The sequence below is a fragment of the Cygnus olor genome, chromosome 20, assembly GCF_009769625.2.
Source record: "Cygnus olor isolate bCygOlo1 chromosome 20, bCygOlo1.pri.v2, whole genome shotgun sequence".
Taxonomy (NCBI): domain Eukaryota; kingdom Metazoa; phylum Chordata; class Aves; order Anseriformes; family Anatidae; genus Cygnus; species Cygnus olor.
Window position 1 is genome coordinate 11,237,221 of NC_049188.1, and position 22,212 is coordinate 11,259,432.

General features: G+C 43.8%; 1 protein-coding gene across 7 annotated transcripts in view; it reads left to right on the plus strand.

Annotated features, from left to right (window-relative positions):
- Positions 1-22,212, plus strand: part of SGSM2 (small G protein signaling modulator 2) — a 51,185-nt gene that overhangs the window by 656 nt on the left and 28,317 nt on the right. For 6 of the 7 annotated variants that reach the window (XR_005813959.1, XM_040532445.1, XM_040532448.1 and 3 more), the window contains exons 2-3: positions 5,544-5,619; positions 20,426-20,588. Coding sequence is in view for 6 of the 7 variants with exons in the window: in XM_040532445.1 (XP_040388379.1) it covers positions 5,544-5,619; positions 20,426-20,588 (239 nt within the window). In the remaining variant the exon portion in view is untranslated. Of the gene's footprint in view, positions 1-1,227; positions 1,249-5,543; positions 5,620-20,425; positions 20,589-22,212 lie in introns of those variants that run through there. The other variant, XM_040532447.1, reaches the window with a different exon arrangement.

A 22,212-nucleotide genomic window follows, 5' to 3' on the forward strand; every position in this document is an offset into this window, starting at 1 on the left:
TGAGGGCGGCGAGGTCCCGGCCCGAGGCGCGGGGTCTCTGCAGTCATGAGCCTGCGGGTGCGGAGCGCCTGCCCGAGCGCCCTCCGGCACCCCCGGCTGCCGCATTTTCGCTTGTGCGGCGTTCGGTAACATCCAGTAACACCTGTGCTAGCTGCTTGCTCCTGCACGGAGCTAAGTGGAGGTGTAACGCTTGTCCGTCACGGCAGTAAAGTGTTTCTAAAAGCTAATTATCCGCCTGTACCCTCGCCTCTTCGTACGTGCAGTTCATGGCTGGGGAAATCGGACGTGGCAGGAGAGCTGCGTTCCTTAAGGCTCATCTAAAAAGGTGTTGCAACAGCCGAGGTTCCTGGAGCCGGTGCCCTAATATTCCCCGGTGCTGAAGCTGGGAAGTATCTGATGTTTCAGCCCCTGTAGGTTGGCTGGAAGTGGCAGAGCAGGGATGGACACGAACGGTCTGAACACGAAGCTGTGGGGCCGTGTCCCAGCGTGACCCAGCCCGCGGGGCGGCGAGCAGGTGCCACCAAGCGCTGCGGGCTGGCGCAGCCGCAAGCCTGCCGCTTCGTTTAGAAGTTATAGCTTAAACTTAAAGCTCTGAGGTAGCATAAAGCTCAGTTTAGAGTTGCGTGCACTTGCTCTCCTGGGCTAACGTTTAAATATATAAATAAATCTGAGAAATGTGCTCCCAGTCTGAACATTGCAATATTGTGCTAATGCACGAGAGCAAAAGCGAAATGGATTTTCGTGACCCAAGCCAGCTTGAACTGAGAACGAGTAGCGTATATAATTAAAAAATCTGAAGCTAATTTGTTTTTAAAGTCTCTAAAATGGTTTTAATTGGACTCTGGCTTTTAAATTACTTGAAAGTGTTATTCATACACTCTCTATCTGCATATCTGTTTTGGTTTTGGATTTTTTTTTTTTTTCTCTAACTCTGCAAAAATGCTCTCTAAGAGGATTTATATTGGCTTGGCTTTTTGGGGAGGTTGCCCAGAACTTTCCAGCGTAAAATAGTAATGGGAGTTTTTTTGATGATTGTGCTTATGTCAAGATAACAGCCCTTGGCTGTGCACTGCACAGACTTGTAGTGGGGGATCCTGCCTGTTCTGCTGCCATTAAGATAAATGGTATCAAGAGGCAGCTGGAGATACTGAGATGGAGACCTTTTTTTAAACCATCGGTCAATGGAACCAGGAATTGAATGCAAATCTCTAGTGTAACAGCCAACAGATTATGCCACCCTTAATGATGGTAAATAAATTTATCCTGTAGAATTTTCCGCCTCCTTTTTTTCCTGCATGACTTTTCATACAGCCTTTTGTACCTGCCTGTTTGTATTCTGTGTGTTGGTCTCCTTGCTTTGGAAACTTGAGTAGTCTGTGTACGTTCTCAAAGCTGTGTTCCCTCCCTTTGTCCTTTAAACGCAGGCTCTTCATCTTGCTTTATTTTCACATCAGCTCAATATCTACTGGAGTTCAGCTTATTTTTTTGGTATGTTGTTTACACCAATCCCATTAAGATTCACTTGTCTTTGCAAAATGTAAACGGGCCATCTCTAAAAGTCATTTGGTGCAAAGTGGTTTTTTTACTTTTGTTTTTTGTCTCTCCCTCTCCGCAAAAACTTTTGCATTTTTCCTTTGGGGAAATGCAATGCTTTTTGCTTTATCTCAAATGGACTTTCCATTCCCCACTGGTAAAGAATGTATTTTGTTGACTCTAATAGGAAGGAGGACATGTAATGTGTTTTCAAAATTTGACTCTACTGGGATTCATGCTGAGGCTGCTTGTAAGTTCACGTTTCAAACATTTATCTCTCTCTGCAGGAAAATTTGTTGTGACAAGTAGGCTCATAAAACAAGCTTTCTTTAGCCATTTCATTTACCTACTGAAATGAAGTTTTTTTGCCTTTTCTGGATTTAAAACCAGCGTTCTTTCTTGCTGTGAAACAAATAGGATAACAATAACCTTAGCAGTTTCACCATAAAAGGTTTCAGAGCACTTCAGAAATGCGGTTGGTCATCTTACAACTAGAATGCAACAAGTTCTGAACAGAAATATGGGACTCGTTTAAGTGCTTGTATTTACACCACCCAGTTCTTCATCACGAGTAACAAAAAGTACAGCAGGAGCGATCAATAAATGAAACAGTAGCTGCACAAGCCAAAGAGGGCAAGGGTGTTGGAGATAAGGTTTTCTTCTTTGAGGAAAAAATGGCGCGCATTTTAGCTGTGGTTCTGGTTATTCCCATGGTTTGTGAGCATTGTTCAATGCCTCTGACACTGCATTGTCCCAGCGGTGCTCCTCCAGCATCCCGTCATGAAGGTCTTTGCTCCTCAAATGCCAAGATTTTTGCTCAGGTAGTTAGATCATTCTCCATCCTTGCTTTCTAAGGGTTGCTAAACTTTTGGTGTACGCAGTCCTTTACCAGGGAGAGCAGAGTGTCTTTGGAGACTGTCGTAGCAGGCTGGTAAAGTACAGCTTTCCGTGGTTCTGCTGCTGCGCTGCTCCCTGTGGTTCATGGACGGAGAGGTGAGGCACGCGGAAGGCGATGCGGGTGCAGCTGGAGGAGGCAGCCTTTCCGCCCTTGCAACAAATCTGCCGTGCTGAAAGCAGTCCGGTAGCTTTAAAGGTCTGTGTACCTGTGCAGGGGGGTCAGTGTGGTGTGTGCTCATGTTTCTTTCAATGAGATTAATTGGCAGGGACCGCTAGTGTCTGCAGGTGGGTGTTTGTGTAGGCTTATGCTCAGAAAGCCTCACTGCCAGGAGCCTCCCTGGAACAGGCAGCAGAGCCCCACCAGCGCTACTCCCTGCACAGAGCGGGAGGGCAGGGGGAGGGTTGGTGTTCCGCTTGATCAGAGCTGTTTGCTTCAGCTGCTTGCCTGGAGCGCCCCTGAATTACGTGGCAGTGAGGAATGACGTGGGATTGAAGAACAGTGCATTCCAGCTTTTGAATCTTCACCTCCACTGTCGATGCTCCGAAAATGCGTTCTACTGGCACGCACTGACTCTCCTGGAAAAATTGGAAAACGTTGCTCTATATTCAACGGCGGTTGGGAACGGACAAGGATTGCTTACCTGGTCTGTACTGCTTAGCTCTGGAGGGCCCGGATCCAAAATCTGCCGAAAGTCATGTTGGTTATTGCGTCCCAAACCTTTTTCTTTCTAACTGTTGCTACAGTTGTTTTTTTTTCTCCTTGGGTAATTAGGGCGCTTCCTGTGAGAGCGCCCACCCATGAGCCCTTCTCATACCATTGCTTCTTTCTTGGTATCCCGCTACTCCTCCACCTCCCAGTAAGTCCAAGGTTCTTACCGTCATGCCAGCAATGACGCAGGAAAGAAACACTTTGCCTTGCTGGGAGCTGATGTTGTCAAGCCTCAGTGTGTGAACAGCAAGGCAGGTTTTATAAAGCACAAGATACTTGAAGTCCTCAGATATAAAACATTCCTGCTTTCAAAGCCTCTTACACATTTGCTTTGTTTTTCCAATGTTTCTTTGCAACCCAAAGGGCTCCTGTGTGATAAGTACTAGTTCTCTTGGATCAGCTTGGTCCAGAATGTGGGGCTCTGAAGAGAGCACCTTCGTGGGCAGTGGCCACCTCCTCGTCAGAGCGGAGCAGATGCTGAGCCCAGCTGCTGGTGAAGCACTGCACCTGCAGCTCCCGCTGCCAGCACCGAGAGGGAAGGCTTGCAACCTTTGGACCTGTCGGCGCTGTGAAGAAGCGGTAACCCAGCTAACTTCGAACTGGTTATGGCAGGTACCAGGTGCAGCCTAATGAGAGCTCAGCACACGGCTGCCAGCCCTGCTGAGAAGCATGGATCGATGTCTCCTAGGCACTAAAACCTAGCCCCAGGGGCAGGCATTGCTGTGCAGCTTGCACTGGCACTCAGGTCACGCTGAGCTGAGTGATGGACAGGCCGAGCTGCTGAGCTTGTTGGTAAAGAGTTGCCTGTGGGGAGACACTGATTACCTGCCAGATAATTCACTCCTTGTTGGACTCCAGGGCTGCCGTAAAAATTGTTTTCAAGTTAAAAAAAAAAAAAAAAAAAGTTTGTGTTGTAGCAGAGAGTATCTTGTTAAATCTTATGCCACAAAAGCACTTACTTCCGTATATTAAAAGTGATGTGGCATTTATTTAGGCAGAATGTCCTGAGCCTGTAATTATAGCTCACAATGAGAGAAGCCAAAAATGATTGTGGATTTGGTTCTAGAGAAGCAGGTGCTCCATGGCCAGAAAGGAATGAGTGTCTGATAAATGAGTTGACTGAGGCAAATAGGTTTCATCTGGCATCGGGCTAAGAAAGCCACTGGGGGAGGAATGAGGTAGCAGATGAATCAAGGGTAACTGCAGCCTCTCTTTAAAGGGCCCAACTGGAAGATTTGTCTGTATTCTTCCTTAATTTTTGAAAGTCAGTAATCTGTAACAAATTCCCCCTGGAGCTTGACACATCAGCCTTGAAATTGTAGGGGAACTTTGTTTTAAATCAGTAAGAAGGGTAGTAAATGTTATTTTAGTTGCCGTAATTGTTAAATTTTGTCTAGAATCTCTAACTGAAGGCACTGTCTTCTTTATGGGTACTGTATTATTTTTGTATAGTGTCTGGCACAGTAGAGCTTTGAGAACATCCTTTGTAATTACTCTGACATCTAAAGTCCCCAGTTATTAACAACATCCATCTATTAAAACGTGTGCTTTATAGATGTAAGTACAGGCAATCAGAGGTGTGACTGTTTCCAGAGGTATTCTGTCTTATCACATCCTTTCAAACTGAGCAAGATGCCTCGCTTCTAGCAGATGTGGATGAGAAAACAGCAAAGTATGTGTCTATGCTTGTGGGTTTTCCTTCTGGTTTGCCAGATTGGCACAGATGAAACTGATCATGATTTCTTCGAAAATGTGCTATTTTTTCTGCTCTAACCCACTCACACAGAGATACGGTGTCAGGAAACATTTGTGTGACTGGCTGCAAAATGTTGCTGCCTTGTACCTCCCCACGAGCCTTTTGTGGTCTGTCTGCTCTTCGGTTCTCTTCCCAGCCAGAATGGGAGAAAGGTCGCTGTAAACCTTGCTTAGGATGTATGCTGGTGTAGCTCGGAGGTTCTTTTTGCTTGAAAAAGAGCACAATGCCTCAAGTGGAAAGAGCATGTAGCAATGCATAGTCTTGTTTAATGAGTGGAAGTAACTGTGCACAGGAAGGCCAAGGACACGTCATATAAAAAGCCTTGCTAGCCCTGTGGAACTTCTGCTGAGGGCGTTCTGGGTGCCCTGAAATAATTCAGGCTTTTCGAGAGGTTTGCTCCAAACAGACTTGTCCTTGTTCTCCCACTGGCTTACCCCATCACACAAAAAGGTGCTGAGTTTTGACCTTCTGTTCCCCTTCTTAAATGCTTTTATATTTTCTTCCCTGCAAAGATTAACTTACGTGAGTTATCGGTCTTCTGGTGATGGGGAAAAGGCAAGCAGCTGTTGAAACAAACTGAAACTCCCAAGTGCTGTGCTTGTTTACGTTGGGATCTTACAATCACTTCTTTTTCCTTTTCTCTTTTAGGTAAAGCAGATCATGGAAGAAGCAGTCACCAGGAAATTTGTACATGAAGACAGCAGTCATATCATCGCCTTATGTGGTAAATGGCACACAGAAGAATTAACACTGCATAGTCTTACTTTTCTTATAGAAATATATTTATTCTGCTGACAGGGGTAAAGACAGGGATTTCAGTATTAGGAGAACATGGAGCTCAGGCCCATGCCACTTCCCTTTACATTTGCTACATCCATGTGTACATTACAAATAAGAAACATTTTAAAATGGCATTATCCAAAACCAGTACCAAGCCAAAACAACAAGGTGATTTACTAGGAAGCATTAATAGGTTAAAAGTATGTATTTGGAGATAAGTGACTATTAAGCTACAACCCAGAGAATAACATGCAAAAGATGAAGTTTTCGCAGTCATGGGTTACAGTTTGGCAGCTACCTTCCAGGTGAAGGCACATTGTTCTGTAAGTTCTCTCAATGTACTTGAAGAATAAGGTGTCTCATTTTGAGTAAAGGTGGCAGAATCCATCCCAGAAAGTCTTTGAAAGAGCTGTTGCCCTCTTTTAAAAGAAGAGCAACAACAGAAATCTGTGTGATCCCCGGTGACTTTTCTAGCCAGCATCACCACACTGGGCAATTGGCATGTTTTAGATCTTCACAACACTTCTCTGCTCTCCACTGGGACCTGAATGCTACATTACAAAAATGGTGCATTTGAGAGGTTGAGGGTCTAGGCTTTGTCACTGTGGATATTCTTGTATATTTTTAAATATAATCAGTGAGCCATTGTGCTGGTGACTTTTCTTCATGGCTGTATTTTGGAACTTACCAAGAATTAACAAGATAATAAAACTTCTTCGGAGTTAATATCGCATCCATCAAAGACAGCTGGTGTTCCAGAACTCTCTGTGAAAAGATCAAAGGCTGAATAAATTACAAAACTTGGCTGTTGTTCTCCTGGTTCCTGCAGACTGATTTGTGTGCGTGTGGATTGTGATGATGAAGTGAAGCAGACCCTGTGTGGGCTGGTGGATAAAGAATGGTCCAATGCAGGATTCTCAGTAGAGGTCAGCTCCCAGGAGTTCATATCAAGTACTCCTTTGGAGACTTAGTCACTTCGTTCAGGAGCCTGAAAAGGAACCGTTGAATGTTGGTCCAACACTGCTGTAATCCAGCCCATTATTTACTGGGGCCAATAAAAATTTAACACTATCTGACTTCAGTGTGTGGAAAAATACCACGAAAAGGTATCACTGAGAATTAAAGCTATGTACAGTTCTAGAGGCATGTTCATCTGTGAACTCTTGGCTGCTTTCTCTTCAGGCTTCAAATCAAAGACCGAACTCAGAGCGATGCTTAAGAATAATTGGAGAATAGCCACCATCTAAACACTTCTGGGTTTCACAGAATGGAGCATTTGCAGCCAAACATACCCAGTTCTATGTTAATAACAGTGGAGAGGTTAAGAAGAGCGGAAGTTAGATTTGGCTTTGAAGATAAGTGGACTGTTTAGAGCAATAAGTATTGGCACACTACTGAACACAGAATTCTGAGAATAGTGACCTTTTCCTGTTGATACCGTTCATCAGTATTGCATACTTGCTCAGGGCTTTCCTGGATACGTGAAGAACTTGGCATAAATAGGCTCTTGTATCAATTCTGTTTGAAACAAGAAATCCCAGATTTACTACGTGAATGACCGTGTTCTTTGTCATATATGTGCTCTGCATATACTGTGTTTTGCATTTGTCATTATGTTAAGTGCTTTCCTGTAATCTACTGTGTGTTTATATCAGAGAGGAGAAGGAGTAACTCAGGGAAATGGTCCTGAGGTAGGAGCAGGTGAAGAAACCCTTGTTCTGTGTCCTTGCTGCAGGCTGCCTGTTTGTTCTGGATTGCTCTTAGTGCTGTGTGTCTGTTCTCTCTTTGAAATAATATCCTGTAAAATGTGCTGCAATGCTGATGTAAGGGGTAGTGGGGTGGCAGCTATTTCTGTTAGAATCTGGTTGTCCAAAATTAGGAATGCTGTAAAATCTTAATACTTCTCTCTCTCTCCTGCCGTGACTCCATTTGGGTTTGCATTCTGAATTTGGTAGGGTCTGAAGAACGTAGAACTCTCCATCAGCTGCCTCATTATTGCCTAGCAGTCCTACCTATCCTAAGGAAGTATTCCAACCTGCAGAAAGGTTGCTGCTTTGAACATATGACTTAATTAACTTTAAAACAGAATTAAGTGAAGCTGAGTCTGCCGCTGTCACTTCGGCTAATTGAATGGAGAGGCTGTTCCCAGTAGGTTTGGCCAACTGCTCCTGGCTGGGGTTCTTTGTGTGTGCAGTTCTCTTTCCCCATTCCAGTTTTGTGTGCTTCAGGAGGTTTTTCCCTTTGTTTAAAATTAGGTTGGCTCAGTACATGAGTCATTTTCAGTGAATCTTTGTTATAAATATAGAGTTCTTGTGAATCATTTTACTCTCTGCAAGGCTGAGTTTAGCAAGAGCCACTTAAATACAGGGTGTAGTTGATTTTCAGGGGCTGTTTGCACCAGTATCTGAAAATTTCCTAGCTCTCCTAAATGGCTAAAGGTACCACTAGGACTTAAATAGTGCTTGCCACTTTCGCCATGTCCTCAAGTCTGTCTTTGTTACAGTACACGTGGGTTTGTAAGGACAGGAAATCCTTTAATCCTTCTGCAGCAGGTATGCTTCGGTCTTGTGAGGGCAGCTGGGGATCAGATGACCTTGCAGAGATCTTCATTTTCAGGCCTTTTTTAATACATTTGGAGGCTGGGGCTCAATCTGTGTCTCAGAAGCAGTGCAGCTGCAGAGCAAGCTGAATGGATAGTTTATTGCTCGACTGCTTCAGATACACTGCTGTTACGGCAACTGCTTGTGTGTCGGCAAGGGGAGACCACGCTGGGCTGCTGAGTAACCACGCTGCCGTGTGTGATTTACAGCACACGTGGAGATTTGTACAGACAAGCCTCGAGCACCTTGCTCAAGCAGAATTCCCAGTAGCTATCATGGATGTTTAGGGGAAAATGAGCACAAGATCAGGATTTTAGATAGTGGTTCTGTGGATTTGTGCATATTGAAATGGGCTTTGCATAAGCTTTTTTGACCAGCTCTCAGCTTGGGCAGGGATGTTGAACAACTTTCCCCTCTGATGTTGGACCCTGCTTACATATGGACTGGTCGGGTGCTGTTATGTCCGTTTTGCTCAAGCTTTCAGCAACTGCCCTGTGTGAGAGGAGAAAACAACTTGCACTTTCCATCTTCCCAAATTACTGTTTATTCATTAATGTGGGCAACGGGTTGCTCTTGGGTGAATTTCACCCGTACTGTGCTGCCAATCAGAAGTGTAATGAGATGATGCAGGCTCTGTTTCAATTTTTATATTTTTTGTGGATGGCATTTCTGTTAGGAACTGGATGTGGATGTTTTCAGCTTGGGTTATCTGGTGCCGTTGCCGTGGTAATGGCAGCTGACATCGTGTTACGTGTGGACCGTGACTTGTTCAGCTGAGTGCCATCCCTGCAGGCCAGAGAAAAAACACTGCTCCTCTCCTCCCGCACCCTTCCTTGCACAAGCTGCCCTAAAAGATTTGTGGCTGGCCGCATTGTCACCTGAAGTACAAGCCCTTCCCAGCTTTTACATTTCTGAGGGAAAGAGGGAAGAAGAAGGAAGCTTTTCTTGTATCTATCGCTGTAGTTATCTGATGTGTGTTTACCAGTAATCGGCAAGCAGGGCTTTCCAGTTCAGCATATGGCATTTACTGTGCTTGTCTGTGAGCTACCTGCAGCTCTAAGTCTTATTCTGCATGGTTGCCTGTCTTTAGATCTGACAGCAACAGGCTGCTGTAAACAAAGAATTAGAAATCTGTTTAAATCGGTTTTATACAGCAAACATAATGTCTTATTTGTGAATGAATCCAAAGACAAGGTTGCCTGAACGTTGTTCTTGCTCCCTTCGAGAACATGTAGCTGATGTGAATCTCACAGGGCTGTGCAAGTGATCTCTTTTATACTGTATCCAGTCAAGATATCTCATTAGCTCAGCTTTTAATATATATTCTCTTTTTCCTCTTTTTCTCCTCTCATTAATAAATAAATAAATAAACTCACAAAGAAAAAATGTACAGAAGGCTTTCCAGAAGCTAGAAACATAGGAGGTTAGGATGTCTTTACTCCAGATCTACAAACCCAGGTCAAATTGTGCTTGAGAAGACTGCCTTATCTTGTCAAAAGAAAAAAAAGAAGAAAAAATCTGTGACTTAAAAGCAGAATTTTGTAGGTGTCTAGGAAGTTTTTTCTGTGACCTTACATAGGTTGTGTTAACTCTTCTGTTATCCTTTCTTCACTCTCTTTTCCCAGTTTTATTGCTGTATTAAATTATAAAGAGTGTGTGTGGGGGGGGTTTGTTGTTGTTATTGTTTTATAGGATGAATTATATTAGTTTAGGATTTTTGAAGGAAATAAGAGATTTGAAGATTAACTCAATTTCATTTAAACTGATTGAGATAGATAGCTAACTCATTGGGAAATCTTCAGCCTCTGCCTGAAGATTGCATTATTTTCAAATATTGCTATTTTCTTGTTGTTACGAATCAGTCCCAATATTCAGTTCCAGTATTTATCTTCTTAAATGCCTTCCGTAGCCCAGCACGCTGTGACTTCTTGCGAGAAGCATGAGATGTCTGTACTAACTGGAGCCTTGGAAAGAGGGTAGACAGCAGCAGCCAGTACCTATACAGGTCTCGGCAGAGCAGCTGTCAGCTGTTGTTCTTTTTCTCTGGTGAACTTGGCAAGTGTGGAAAGTGACTTCTGGGGCCGAGGTCTGATCAGCACCCTGGGCGGCAGGGCAGGGCAGGGCAGGGCAGAAGCGCCCTGCTGTGCCTGCAGCGAGCGCGGAGGTGTGAGCGCACGCTGTGCGCGCGGTGCTGAGCGGTGCCGCCTGCCTGGCCGAGCTCCCTGCCACCCTGGGTGAATGCCAAGCCCCCCGTGCAGGAAGGCAGCCCCAGCTCTGAGGCGGCTGTGATAGCCGAGCTGCTTTGCAGCTAAATCACCTATCTGACTAGTAGATAAAGGGAGATTTATTGCCCTGGCCTCTGCTCCGTTACCGTTGTGGTGTTTGTTTAATGCACTTCATGTTTTGCTTGTTTACTGCATCTGCAGAGCTGCAATAACTGCCCTGATTGCCCAAACACTGTGCTGCATTTGTGTGCATTATTCGGTGGAGGAGGAGAAAGAAAGGGGCAGGGGGAGCCTGCTGCTGGAGAACTCTTAAAGCAATCCATGTGCACAGTGCGTACTTGATGCTTTATGAATGGGTTATGTAGCCAGAAATTATATTGCTCCTGTAATAGTAGTAATTAAATGTAGTAAATGTGCCTTGTTTTTAAAGGTAAATTGATAACTGCTCCAGCTCAAAACAAACTTTGAACAGACAATACTTCCTCAGTGAAGTTAACTGTATTGCTCTGCTTGGTGTAATTAATACTTAAGTGTAGCAAGGATGCTGACAAAAACTGGCATTGTACAAAATGTTTAACATTGACTTCATATTTGTTTTAAAGGAGATGTGAACTTTGAATTGACTTGTAATTAAATTATTGTTTATTGAATGTATTTGTGCTTTACCTAGTTTATAATTTAAAGGCGTTCTTACATTGTTTAAAATAAGTTGTGGTAGTTTGTTCTCTTTGAATAAATATTTTGAGTGTATTAAGTGAAATAATCCTTAATTCTCATGCTGTGAAATAATAGCCATAAACATCAGGTGGATTACCGAGAGCTGGGATGTGCCAGAATCAACACGTGCGTTGTGTAGGTGTAAATCCAGCGTACCTGCTTGTCCCAGTGAATGTAGCTGCTGCACTGTGGAGGAAGGTTAGCAGTGCACACAAGTAGAAAAGGTAACGTGGTCACTGCAAGGCATGCAGGACTTGGCTTTTCAGTGAGATTTTTAGTTGAATCAGAGAAGGTTTGAACAGCATGAAAAGCATTTTTTTGGCCTGAATAGTAACTCTGCTACCAGTAATTAAACCCATTAATTAAAAAGTGCAGAATCCCCATGCGGTTGAATTGCAGAGGCCAGTTCTGATTTTGAGCTGTAGAGCGGTACTTAATGCTGCGCTGAGGCTTCCTTCAAACCCTCTTTGAGGATTGCACGTTTGCACCACATGAGTCTCTGAGACGTGAGGAGACGAGAGTGGTGGAGGGGTTCCCCTGCTGTCCACCCGACCTCATCTGGGACCTTTTGAACTTTGCACAGGAGTCGTGCTGGGGACTGGACAGGCTTACCACAAGGTCACTGCCGCTCTCCGTTCCTTTTCTCCCGCGGTGCTTGGTGCCCACTTTCCTCTGGAGCTCCTTATGCTGCAGGAGAGGTGACAGCTGCAGCACTCACATCCCTAGTGGCTGTGCTTGTCGCGTGTCTAGCTGACCCTGGAGCCAAAGTAGGCAGTGTAATACCACTGCACAGCTTCCAAAAGTGGCCCCCTCATTCCTGATGATATTCCTTCTTAGACCATTATGAGTATTAAGTGTTATTTATTTAGTTAGTTAGTTAGTTTTGGTAGCAGCCAAATTTCTTCTCTTTTGCCTGGGTGATGATAGAGAAGGAGATGCATGAAGCAAGCTCTGTTCAGGGCACTGCAGCGAGAGGCTGTTTTACTCTGGGGGTGACCTCCAGGTCCATAGCGTAACGCCCAGCCGACAGGTAAATGTTATTGTACTCCTCAGTATAATTTCTCTCATATTCTTCTCTGAGATGTGCAGTAGCTCGTCCAGGTTCCCTGTGTATGCTTCAGTGCAGCAAGACTAGAATATCTGTTTTTGACTCTGGACAGGTTGTGTTACGTCAGAGCTGGGCTCCAGACTGAAGGGAATGAAAATGGCTTCTTCTGTGAAGTACTTGTTGGCTGGTGTTAGTACTCCCCTTCAGGCAGAGCAATACAAACGCACCTTCTTTAACCGGTGTGCGTGTTAGGCGCGTCCCCCAGTGTTCCCAGTCAGGGCATCGTGTGCGCCATGACTTGGTGCCTGTGTGGCGGGCTGGTGGCTGTGAGACGTGAAGTCCTCTCACTTTTATTTCAGAGAGACTTTTTATCAAACCTTTTAACAGTTATTTCCCGGCTTTAATTAGGTGTCACCTCAGTTTGGTAAGGGAGGTTAGTATCCCATTCCTTTTGGAGCTGGCAGACAGCAGGGCAGCAGCTGTGTGGCTGCATTTTCTGGAGCACACTACCAGATGCTTAGGCTGAGATTGGTTAAGTGCTTAAGTTTCAGGGTCTGCAAATGTTTGTAGGAATGCAATCAGATAGTTTTAATTGAAATCCCACAGAATGTCTCTGCCAAAGCTGGCAAAGGCAGACCAGGAAGCCTTTGAACATGACTATGGCTGGTGACTGCTCCAGGCCAGGAGCCTGGGGTAGCTCGGGGTTAGCAGTGTGCCTGAGCTGTGGGGGTGCCTGGCGGTGCTAGTTAGGAGTGCAAGCTGGTAACATGCGTAAGGGTTAACAACAAAAATGCAGTTAGTTGTGGGACTGTTTTCTTCATTAGTTTTATGATGACTTGTTATCCCATTTTGCACAAAGTTAATTGTGTTTGAAAGAGAAGATCTAATTAGGAACCAATGACTCTATGATGCTGGAGCTTGTGTTCTGTTTTTTCTCGTTCAGGACCTGAAATCCAAGCAATTATCAGAGTCACCAAGCGTCATGATTGCCAGCCCCGAGTAATGAAAAATCATGAGTCAGAAATACTTTCCTTCATGGTCCTAAGTTACAGGACTGGATTAAAGGTTATGACGGGAAAATAGAATCAACTGAGGAATAGAAATGTATTCTTAAATAAGTTCTTATGCAGAAATTCTTATCCAGTGATATTCTTCAAGATAATAAAGCTTTCAGAAGAATATCAAATATCCACAAACTTGCAGTAAAATCATGGAAGGTAGCAATGTGGGAAACCCCTCTTTGTTCATTTTTAAGGTGAGAAATAAATTCCTGATAGAAACCCTTCCTCTGCCTCCTCTTTAAAGCATGGCAACAAATTATTAACAGATGTTCCATGAAAGAACAGGAAATTGATTTGGAGCTTGCCTGGACCTCATTTTTGAACTGTCCTGTGTGTCTGTCTGCACAACAAGCTGTTCCCATCCAGTTCAGTTGGAGTTGCAGGTTTGCAGTTCCTCTGAAAATCAGTTCCATTAGGAACAGATGCTTTATGCTTTGGGGTTTATAGGAAATCGCCTCAAGGCTTCTAAATAACACCATATTGCTGGGGTCTGACAAAAAATTAAGAAATCTGTTGCCCCTCTTTCTTTTTTTCTTAGCTTGCAGAGATGTAACTTACATAGAAATAGATGTAAATAACCGTTGTCCAAACGGACATTTTATTATTTTAATTCTTTTAGCTTTCTGTCCTTGGCATTGGCATTTTAAAAAGTGCAGTTAATCAGCTATGGAAATACAGGTCTCTTGTAAACAAAGTATGAGCTTTCCTGTATTTCTGTTCCTATTTGGAAAACAAATGGAACATTTTCAGTGATGAATAATGCCTATAAAATAGTTTACAGAGGTTCTACCTCACTTCATAAACACATTAGCCCAAAGAGAGTGCCAGAGATTATCATAATTGACGGGAGGCAAATACTGTTTCACACAAATTTGAAAGCTTTTTGATTGTGCCCCAAAGGTGACCACTTATAAGTAATGAGCAGAGTGTTACAGAAGGGGAGAAAAGAGTGAATATTAGCTCTGATGTGAAATCATTTTTTAAACTGCACGTGCTTTTAGCTTGAGAAGTGAAATATAATTTCTTATGCTTTTTACAGCACTCTGCTAAACATTTTATGTTAGTCATGGGCCATCAAATTGGATCATATTCAATTATTTAGAGAAACCTCAGTTATTCTGATTTGCCTGTAATAGTGTTTAATGGAAACACTTCCATTTTCTGAAGAGTATTGAGGTTCTTGAGGCTTAGTGATCAAGATTTTAAAGAGGAATGGTCACCAAATTCCAGCCCTGATGTGTCCTAGCCAGAGTTATCTTTAGAACTGAGGATTGTCCGTTCAGATACCTCCCCTGGGGTTTATTGCAAAGGAGGTGTCTGTGTGGTAGAGCAAAACAAAAGTAGTTTTAGGCCAGGTCAACTTAACCATTAAACCACACAGCTGTGCACGCTTAGTTCCCGCTAGCTGCTGCTTTCACTGTGCTTCCAGAGGGAAATGAAATAATCGTCAGTATTGAAGAAATGGCACCAGCAGTCAAGGGAGGTGGTAACCAAGCTCCAAGCTATGTATGTACCCCCTTGCTGCAAGTAACTGGTAAAGTGGGTAGGCCTGAGAGTGAGAATTTACATCGCCCTGAAGGATGGGTGTGCATGTGTCTTAAGTGCTGATTGTGGCCTGACTGTTGCTAGGGGAACTTTTCAGGCTAATATTTCGATTATCTATGAGGATTGTGTATTTCATGCCATTAGTAGCTCAGGAGCTGGTTGTTGCATCTGACTTGGATGTTTGTAAAGTGTAATGTCCGGTGAACTTGGCAGGGTGTAGCAAGGCCTGCTTCAAGTTTGAGGTGGGCTTTGGAGAGTGAAAAGGTGAAAAGAGGTGAAAAGCACCTCTTAAATGAGTGATTTGCTACATTAATGCTTTAGTAAATGCTAATAAAAGTAATAAAAAGTGTTTTTAAAAGTCTACCTTTTGCAGCTTGAAATGAAAATGAAATTAAATATGGAAACATGTTTATGCCCTCCCGATTGGTCTAACATCAGGCATCGTGACTTCTCAGCTGAGCAGCCAGAGTAAGAGCTACAGCAGAAAGAGCGCCTTTAACTGCCTCGCTAAATCTCTCTCTTAGCAGTGCTGGTGTTGTTCCAGTACAACCGTGATGGGGCTGCTGTTAATAAGAGCGTGTTAAAATGTACCAGACTTGCAGAGAAGCTGCAAGCTTCAGTTGCCAAAACCTTGTGGTGAAATGAAAAATGGATATATGCTAAAAGAGAGTGTTGGAGGAATACATCAGGAATGGAAGCGACACATCAGCACAGATAACTCTGATGCGTGTCCATATTAAGGAATGCCCAGTAACAAAGCAGGGGTTGTACATAACTACTGAGGCATTATCTTGAGGTTGTAATTATAAAGAAAATATTTAATCGAACTTTGCTTACTATAATCTTGCTTTTCTTCTGTTCTATGAAGCAATTTGTTTCTTTTTAACAGGATGTTAAAAGGGGATTGAGACTTAAGCACACACGATACTCTGTTTTCCCCTCTTCTTTAAAATGCACAAAGCAGTACCCGTGGGACAAAGGTATCTTTGATTTGAAAAGGATTTGGGTATCTCCTCTGCAGTCACTTGCTTCTTGGTTAGAACGCGGTACCTCTGGGTGTCTCACCTGCTCTGCACGCATTTCTCAATGACATGGCATGCTGTAACTTGGGGATAAGATTGGTTTCAAGCTGGGCAGATCTGTGATGAGTTAGGTACAGCAAGAGCAGCTGGAGATCGTGAGCATCTTATTGCTTCTTTGTCATCCTCCTCTTTTCTCTTGTTCCTATTTTCTTGAGCCTCATGAATTCTATTCCCTGTACACAGTTTCCATGAAAACAAGGCATTTAGCTGTGGTGTTTCTTCCTGTCTAAGGAAAATCTCATCTGCTAAATAAATCCCATAAATAATCCTTCCACAGGCCTTTTCTCTGCTTACCACCCTTCCAAGCCCATCCCTAGAGCTCTCTTATTACACGGTCCATTAACTCTTGTCGGGATTTTGATAGAGGCAAAAAAGGAGAAAAGCGAAGTTGTCAGTCTGACCCTGCAAGAAGTATCCTTGCTGAAGTCATAAAAATGTGACATTCATTAAAGCTGTTGGGGACAGAGATTATTTTTGTTGTAAATCAATAACATATCTGCACTTAATTAAATTCAGCAGTGGATACTGCGGGTGATGTTCCTCAAAATTGGCTGAAGTTAATGAATTTTTAGATGGCTGCTGTCAGCTGAATGATAGAAAAGAATTACCTGAGCTGTGTTGATTTTCTTCCAAGCACAGTGCTGCTCCTCCAGTGGGCACATAATGGGTAGCTGTGTTTTTCTGTAGTCAGTTTTTGCTTGTATATATTGTTGTAGCTACAACGACAGTAGGCAGGCTCGAGATTGCATTATGCTGTGCTTAGAAAGCCTACAATAGTTATTTACCTGTGTGCATGCAGACGAATAAATAAAAGCATATGTTTGTGTGTAGAAGCTACCTGTTTGTATGCAAAACTACCTGTTGATGTTTTTGGGATTTTACCAGGTTCCCCAGAAACAGCTACATCTTCATCTCTTTTTATGTTTTTCAAGACTGGTAGATTCCAAAAAGGGAAAAATGGCTCATTTTCTTTAAATAAGGAAAGGTTCTTCTAACTATACCCCCTAAAATGTTCTTTGTGTTATATTTGCAGGCAGCAATCTCTGTGTTCTGCGCTTTGCAACTGCAGGACAATTACCTTTTTCTGGTTTCTTAGTAAATAAGGAAAAGTAGGAAACTTGCAGAAATTTGCAGAAACCTGATTTGCCTAAGCCTCCAGCTTTCTTCTCCCAAAATAGTTCTGTCAAGATTTCTCTGGCCCAGCTCCTTCATGCATTTTTGACATTGTCTCCATTGCTTGGCGGTTGGGTTTGTGTGTGTCTTTGTAATACATAATCTGCATGAATTTCAGCTGGTTGAAAATGTACGCTGAGGCACAGTGGAAATGAGGAAGGGGAGTGTTTGTGCACACCATGCCCTTTTGTGTCTTCAGTTAAAATTTGTCATTCTGACACTGTCCAGCATAACAATAGGAAGGGGGTATATTATGTTCTGTTTGTTTTCACCTATTCCCACAAGCCTACAAGATGAATGTCAAGACCGTGCCGTGGAGAACTGATGTAAATCCAAGAGGTGGTCAAGAAATAGGCTAATTCTCTTGCAGATTAACAGAAAGCAAGAGGCATAAGCAGCCTAACTGCAGAGCAGCGGACTTGTGGAGGCCTTTCTGCACAGAGAAGGAGAGGCACAGAGGTTTTCAGGAAGAAGAGTTTGTAATTGCTGATATATTTCCCTGTAAAAAGTGTGCTTTTACTGATTCAATCCAATGTTTAGAAAATAGAAATTTAGTTTTTGTGGTTGGTTTTAAAAAAGGGGGGAAAAAAGAGACAAGGTAAGTGGAGCATGTGCACTCATGCTGCTGTTGTGGGCGATGCTGACAAGGTGCAGTGCAGTGAGATGAGAGCATCCGCCGCTGGGCACGCAGAAGACAAAAGTCCTTGAATCTTCCAGGCAGCTGCCCCCCGATGTGCTGTGAAGCTCTTGTGCAGCTTGCTGTGTTAGAGGGCGCCTTTCTGCTGCCCTGCACCGAAGAGGTGACATCCGTCACCTGTTCCTCTGCCCTAGTGTTGGAATAGGAACGCATCTAACATCTCCTGCCTCTTCCTCTCTCCTCCTAACATCTCTATCCTTAGCTGGATAAAAGCCACTGTGTTTGAAACCCAATGCACGTTAAGTCTGGTGTGAAATCAAATTCAGTTAGCTGTCCTGCAATATTTTCTTTGCATAGAGGAGCTCTGAGAGAAAAGTTGAAGAGAGATAGTATTGTTAGCCTCAGTCTAGTGGTGAAGTAGAGGCGAATGAAGTGACTTGAAGGTCACACAAGTTACAGCTGGGACTAAAACCTAAACCCGGATCTCAGGGTACCTTACACATAAAGCTGGACGTGCTGCATTAATCTCTCATCCCTTGGAACGTATATTTTGAGGCAATCCAGGAGTGAATTCCAGTGACTCTCCCCTTGCAAATAGCCACTACGCGTGTGTTACAGTCCATCAGGTACTGATGTTACGCCAAGTCCTTGTGATGAGAAATGTCATGATGGAATAATTAAATATTGGAGCTTTAGGGGCAGTCGCTGTGGAAATGCCCTCCATGGCAGCTGCAGCATTTGTTAATAATTAAAGCTGTGCCAGCTACGCTTTTCACTAAATTTGCTTCATCAATATTTTATTGTTTTAAAGAAAGAAAAAAAAAATACAGCGAAGGTGGGAAGAGAGCCTGTTTCCTAAGCAACAGCAATGCGCTGCTTTGCAGTTATTTTTAAAGGCAGGTTGCTTCATTTAAGATTTGGTACCAATTATTAGTGCATTTCTTCAGGCATCCGGAAAGCTGCTTTTCTTTTTACGTTTTCTTTATTTCTAATTGAAAGACAGAGCAAAACAGTAGCTGAGTTAAGAGTCGTCGTGATGGTTGCTAGACGGGATCTAGGGCTGTGCTGTGAAGAACATCCCGGTGCTGTCATCGCTCTTTGTTCTTCCCGTGCCGCTCTGCCTGGCCTCGCACAACCTGTGGGCAGCCAAACTCGCTCGCCCCCGCCGCTGCTTCTGTATGAGATGCACAGATGCTCCCTCTTCATCCGAGCAGGAACAGCCTTGCTTCCAGGGATGGCATCAGCGCTGGGCTCCCGCTTGTAAGGCTGCAGGCAGACAGGCACTGCCTCTGCCACCTACGGATGTCCTTTGATTGCAGCAGATGTTTCCTGGCATAAGCTGATGCTGAGAGGGGTCAGGCAGGGATGTGCCCGTGTCTCTTGGCCTTTCTTTCGCGGAATAGTGCTGCTCTTTAGCTTTTGCACATGGCAGGGGTGAAAAAGCAAAGGGCTGGTTGTCTTCTGAGGCTGCAGTTTGGGTTGGGCAGTACAGCCGTGTGGAAGCAGGGTCAGGCTTGCTGCTCAGTAGCCTTGTGAAACGCAGTCCAGGTGCGTTTCCTACAAGATGCAGAGCAGGGCTCTGCAGAAGCTGAGACCATTTGCACTGTTGCTTTGTTGCCACACTAATTCCCAGTGGGTTTTTGGTTGTTGCTTCTCCTGGGCTAGGACTTCTCTGGGTTCAGCCTCAGCCAGGAGCCTCTTGCTAACGGCAGTAAGAAATGCTGGGACAGTTATTGCAGAGTAGCTCGGGGTCGGCTGCAACAATTCAGGGTGTACAATTAGAAGACTTGGCTTTGCTAAATCAAGTTAGTTGTATCTTGAAAAAAAAATATATTAAGATGAACAGTCTAAAATCCACAAACCATCAGTATTTAATTCTACTGGCTCTTCCACAGGCAAATTAGGGATTCCCATGTAAAGTTTACCTTCTGTCAGATTTATCCATTGCTGCTTAGCTTAAAGACATATCTGCCTTCAAAGTTGAAAGCAAAATAGTGTCATTGTTATCCCACGATGCATTTCCCAAGTGCTTTTCTAGTGCTGTTTTCAGCACTGTAAGAGCAAACGGTAGTGTTTTCAGAACACACATTAGGTTAATTTGTGTAGTAGGGATGTGTTAGCAGGAAGCCAATTAGAGATTTCTTTTTTTTTTTTTTCCAGAGTTATAAGACACAAAATGTGAAGTTATTAATACCTCATAAATGCTTCTCTTATTTATTCATTCCGCAGGTAGTTGCTCAGTCTTGCAAAGTGAAGCAGTAGGGTAGCAGTGCTGAAAATCAAGGGGACATCTCTACTAATGCTGCTCGATACAGACACATGCTGTAGTCCTTCAACTGCTGGAGCGTCTAGGCTAGCTACATGCAGGTGGTGTTTCCACATGCCATTTAGTTTTGCCTGGGACTTGGGTTAGTTTTCAGGGTTCATTTTCAGTAGAATCAGGAATTCTTCCAATGTCTGTAACTTACAAGGTGCTTATTGTTGCAGATGAGATATATACTTGCATCATCTGATTTTGAGATCTAGTCTGTCTTTCTCTCTCTGCACCTCCCTGTTCTTTTGTCTCCACACCTGACCAGTGGGTGTTAGCAGACGGCAATCACCAAACAGAAGCCTGAAGGACAGGAGTACCCATAAATTTATCTCCTTCCCTTTCTTGCAGGTGTTGTGGAAGCATGTCTCCTGCACATGCTGAAGCGCAGGGCTGCTGGCTTCCTGCGGACTGACAAGGTTGCTGCGCTGTTCACCAAAGTTGGGAAGACGTACGCAGTAGCAGGAGACATATGCAAGAAAGTGCAGGAACTGCAGCAGCAGGTGGAAAGCAGGTGAGGCTGATATCTGTTTACCAGCAAAATTCCCGCAATGTGTATGCAGCCTGGAGAGGTTACGGACTTGTTGGTTCATGCAGAGAGTTTTTTATTAGCCAAATTTGTTGTAGCTTTGACTCTTCAGTGTCTGTAACTGTAAGACAAATGTTTTTGTGTCATCAAGCTGATAGTTAGCAAAGAGACAGAGCTTGGGAACTGGGTCTTTGGTGTTTTGTGTGATTTCTTGTAGTGTAGAGGATCAGGGTGTCCAGCCCACACAAAACAACAAAAGTTAATAATAACTGGTGATTTGACAGAGCGCTCACAGCCAGGGTTTGATGGACCAGTTTGGACTGTTAGTGGGAAGGGATGTGGGTGGCAAGAGGAACTGATAGAACAGACTTACTGGAAAAGCTGCTTTAGCATGCTTCTTGCCAAACCAGTAACAGAAGATTTGATTTGTGGGTATCACAGCAGAAATAGTTGAGTTAATGGATACAAAGAACAGTTGGTGAAAGAATGAACTCAAGAAGACGTGGACAGCAATGAGAGTGATCGGAAGAGCGCATTTAGGCACGCACTGGGCTTGAGCACAACTGAATTTGTATTGGAGTCGAGGACTTGAGATTGCGATGAGGTCACCCCAGAGCCTACTCTTCTCCAGGCTGAACATCCCCAGCTCTCTCAGCCTTTCTTTGTAGGAGAGGTGCTCCAAAATCACAGCGCATGAGCCTGTGGGAAGAGTGTTTTGTATTGTACACAGGACAGGAACATTTTTTCAGATTTCATTTTTCAGACAGGAACATTTGTACAGACTGTTGTACAGTGGCACTGCTAAGCCTTAAGACATCTTTGTGGATTGTAGGAACTTTTTAGCCTTTTGATCAACTTGCTGTAAAAATGGATTTGTCAAGAGAGCGACTGCATGTTTGTGTTGCATTGAAGTCTTCAATAATTGACAGTTGTTTAAATTAGCACTTATATTTCTGGCACTTATCTTTATTAAGCTTCTTCTAATTATCAGACCTTATGTAGTTTTTAGCAAGTACATATGTGTTTTTTAATATATTTTTATTTACATGACTACTGATTTAGACTGGTATTTTATTCAAGTTAGTTATTTAAATATTGGAAAGAAGGCTATCAGTGATGTTGTCTATTTCTTTGCTTGGGATCGTCACTGCATGTGTGTGTTGCCTTGCAGAGGTTTTGTCATGGCCTAATGGAGGACTAGGGGCTGTGTAAATGCAAAGAACTACGGGCTTCACCCAAAACAGTGCCCAACTATTGTTGCTCCTTGGAAATTGCATTTCCACTATGTGAAGCTGTGCAGTGGCATGGCAGGAAGCACAGCATATAGGATCTACAGAAAACAGTACCATCCTGTTCCTGCGGCAGAACACTTCCTCACAGCATGCCTGAGGCACAGCTGCCCCTCTGGGCTGGCCTCAGATAGGTTTGCTGGGCAGCAGGTAACTCCGCAGGAAGGGGTGACAACCTCCTGCGTGGTTCAGAGCCCACCTTGCTGAGCAGTGCCCACATTCTTGTTTGCAGCCGAACTTGGGAAGTGATTCTGCTTTGTATAACCAGCTTGCCATCCTGTCACTAAAAGACAGCATCGAACTCCCCATTTCTGCAGTGG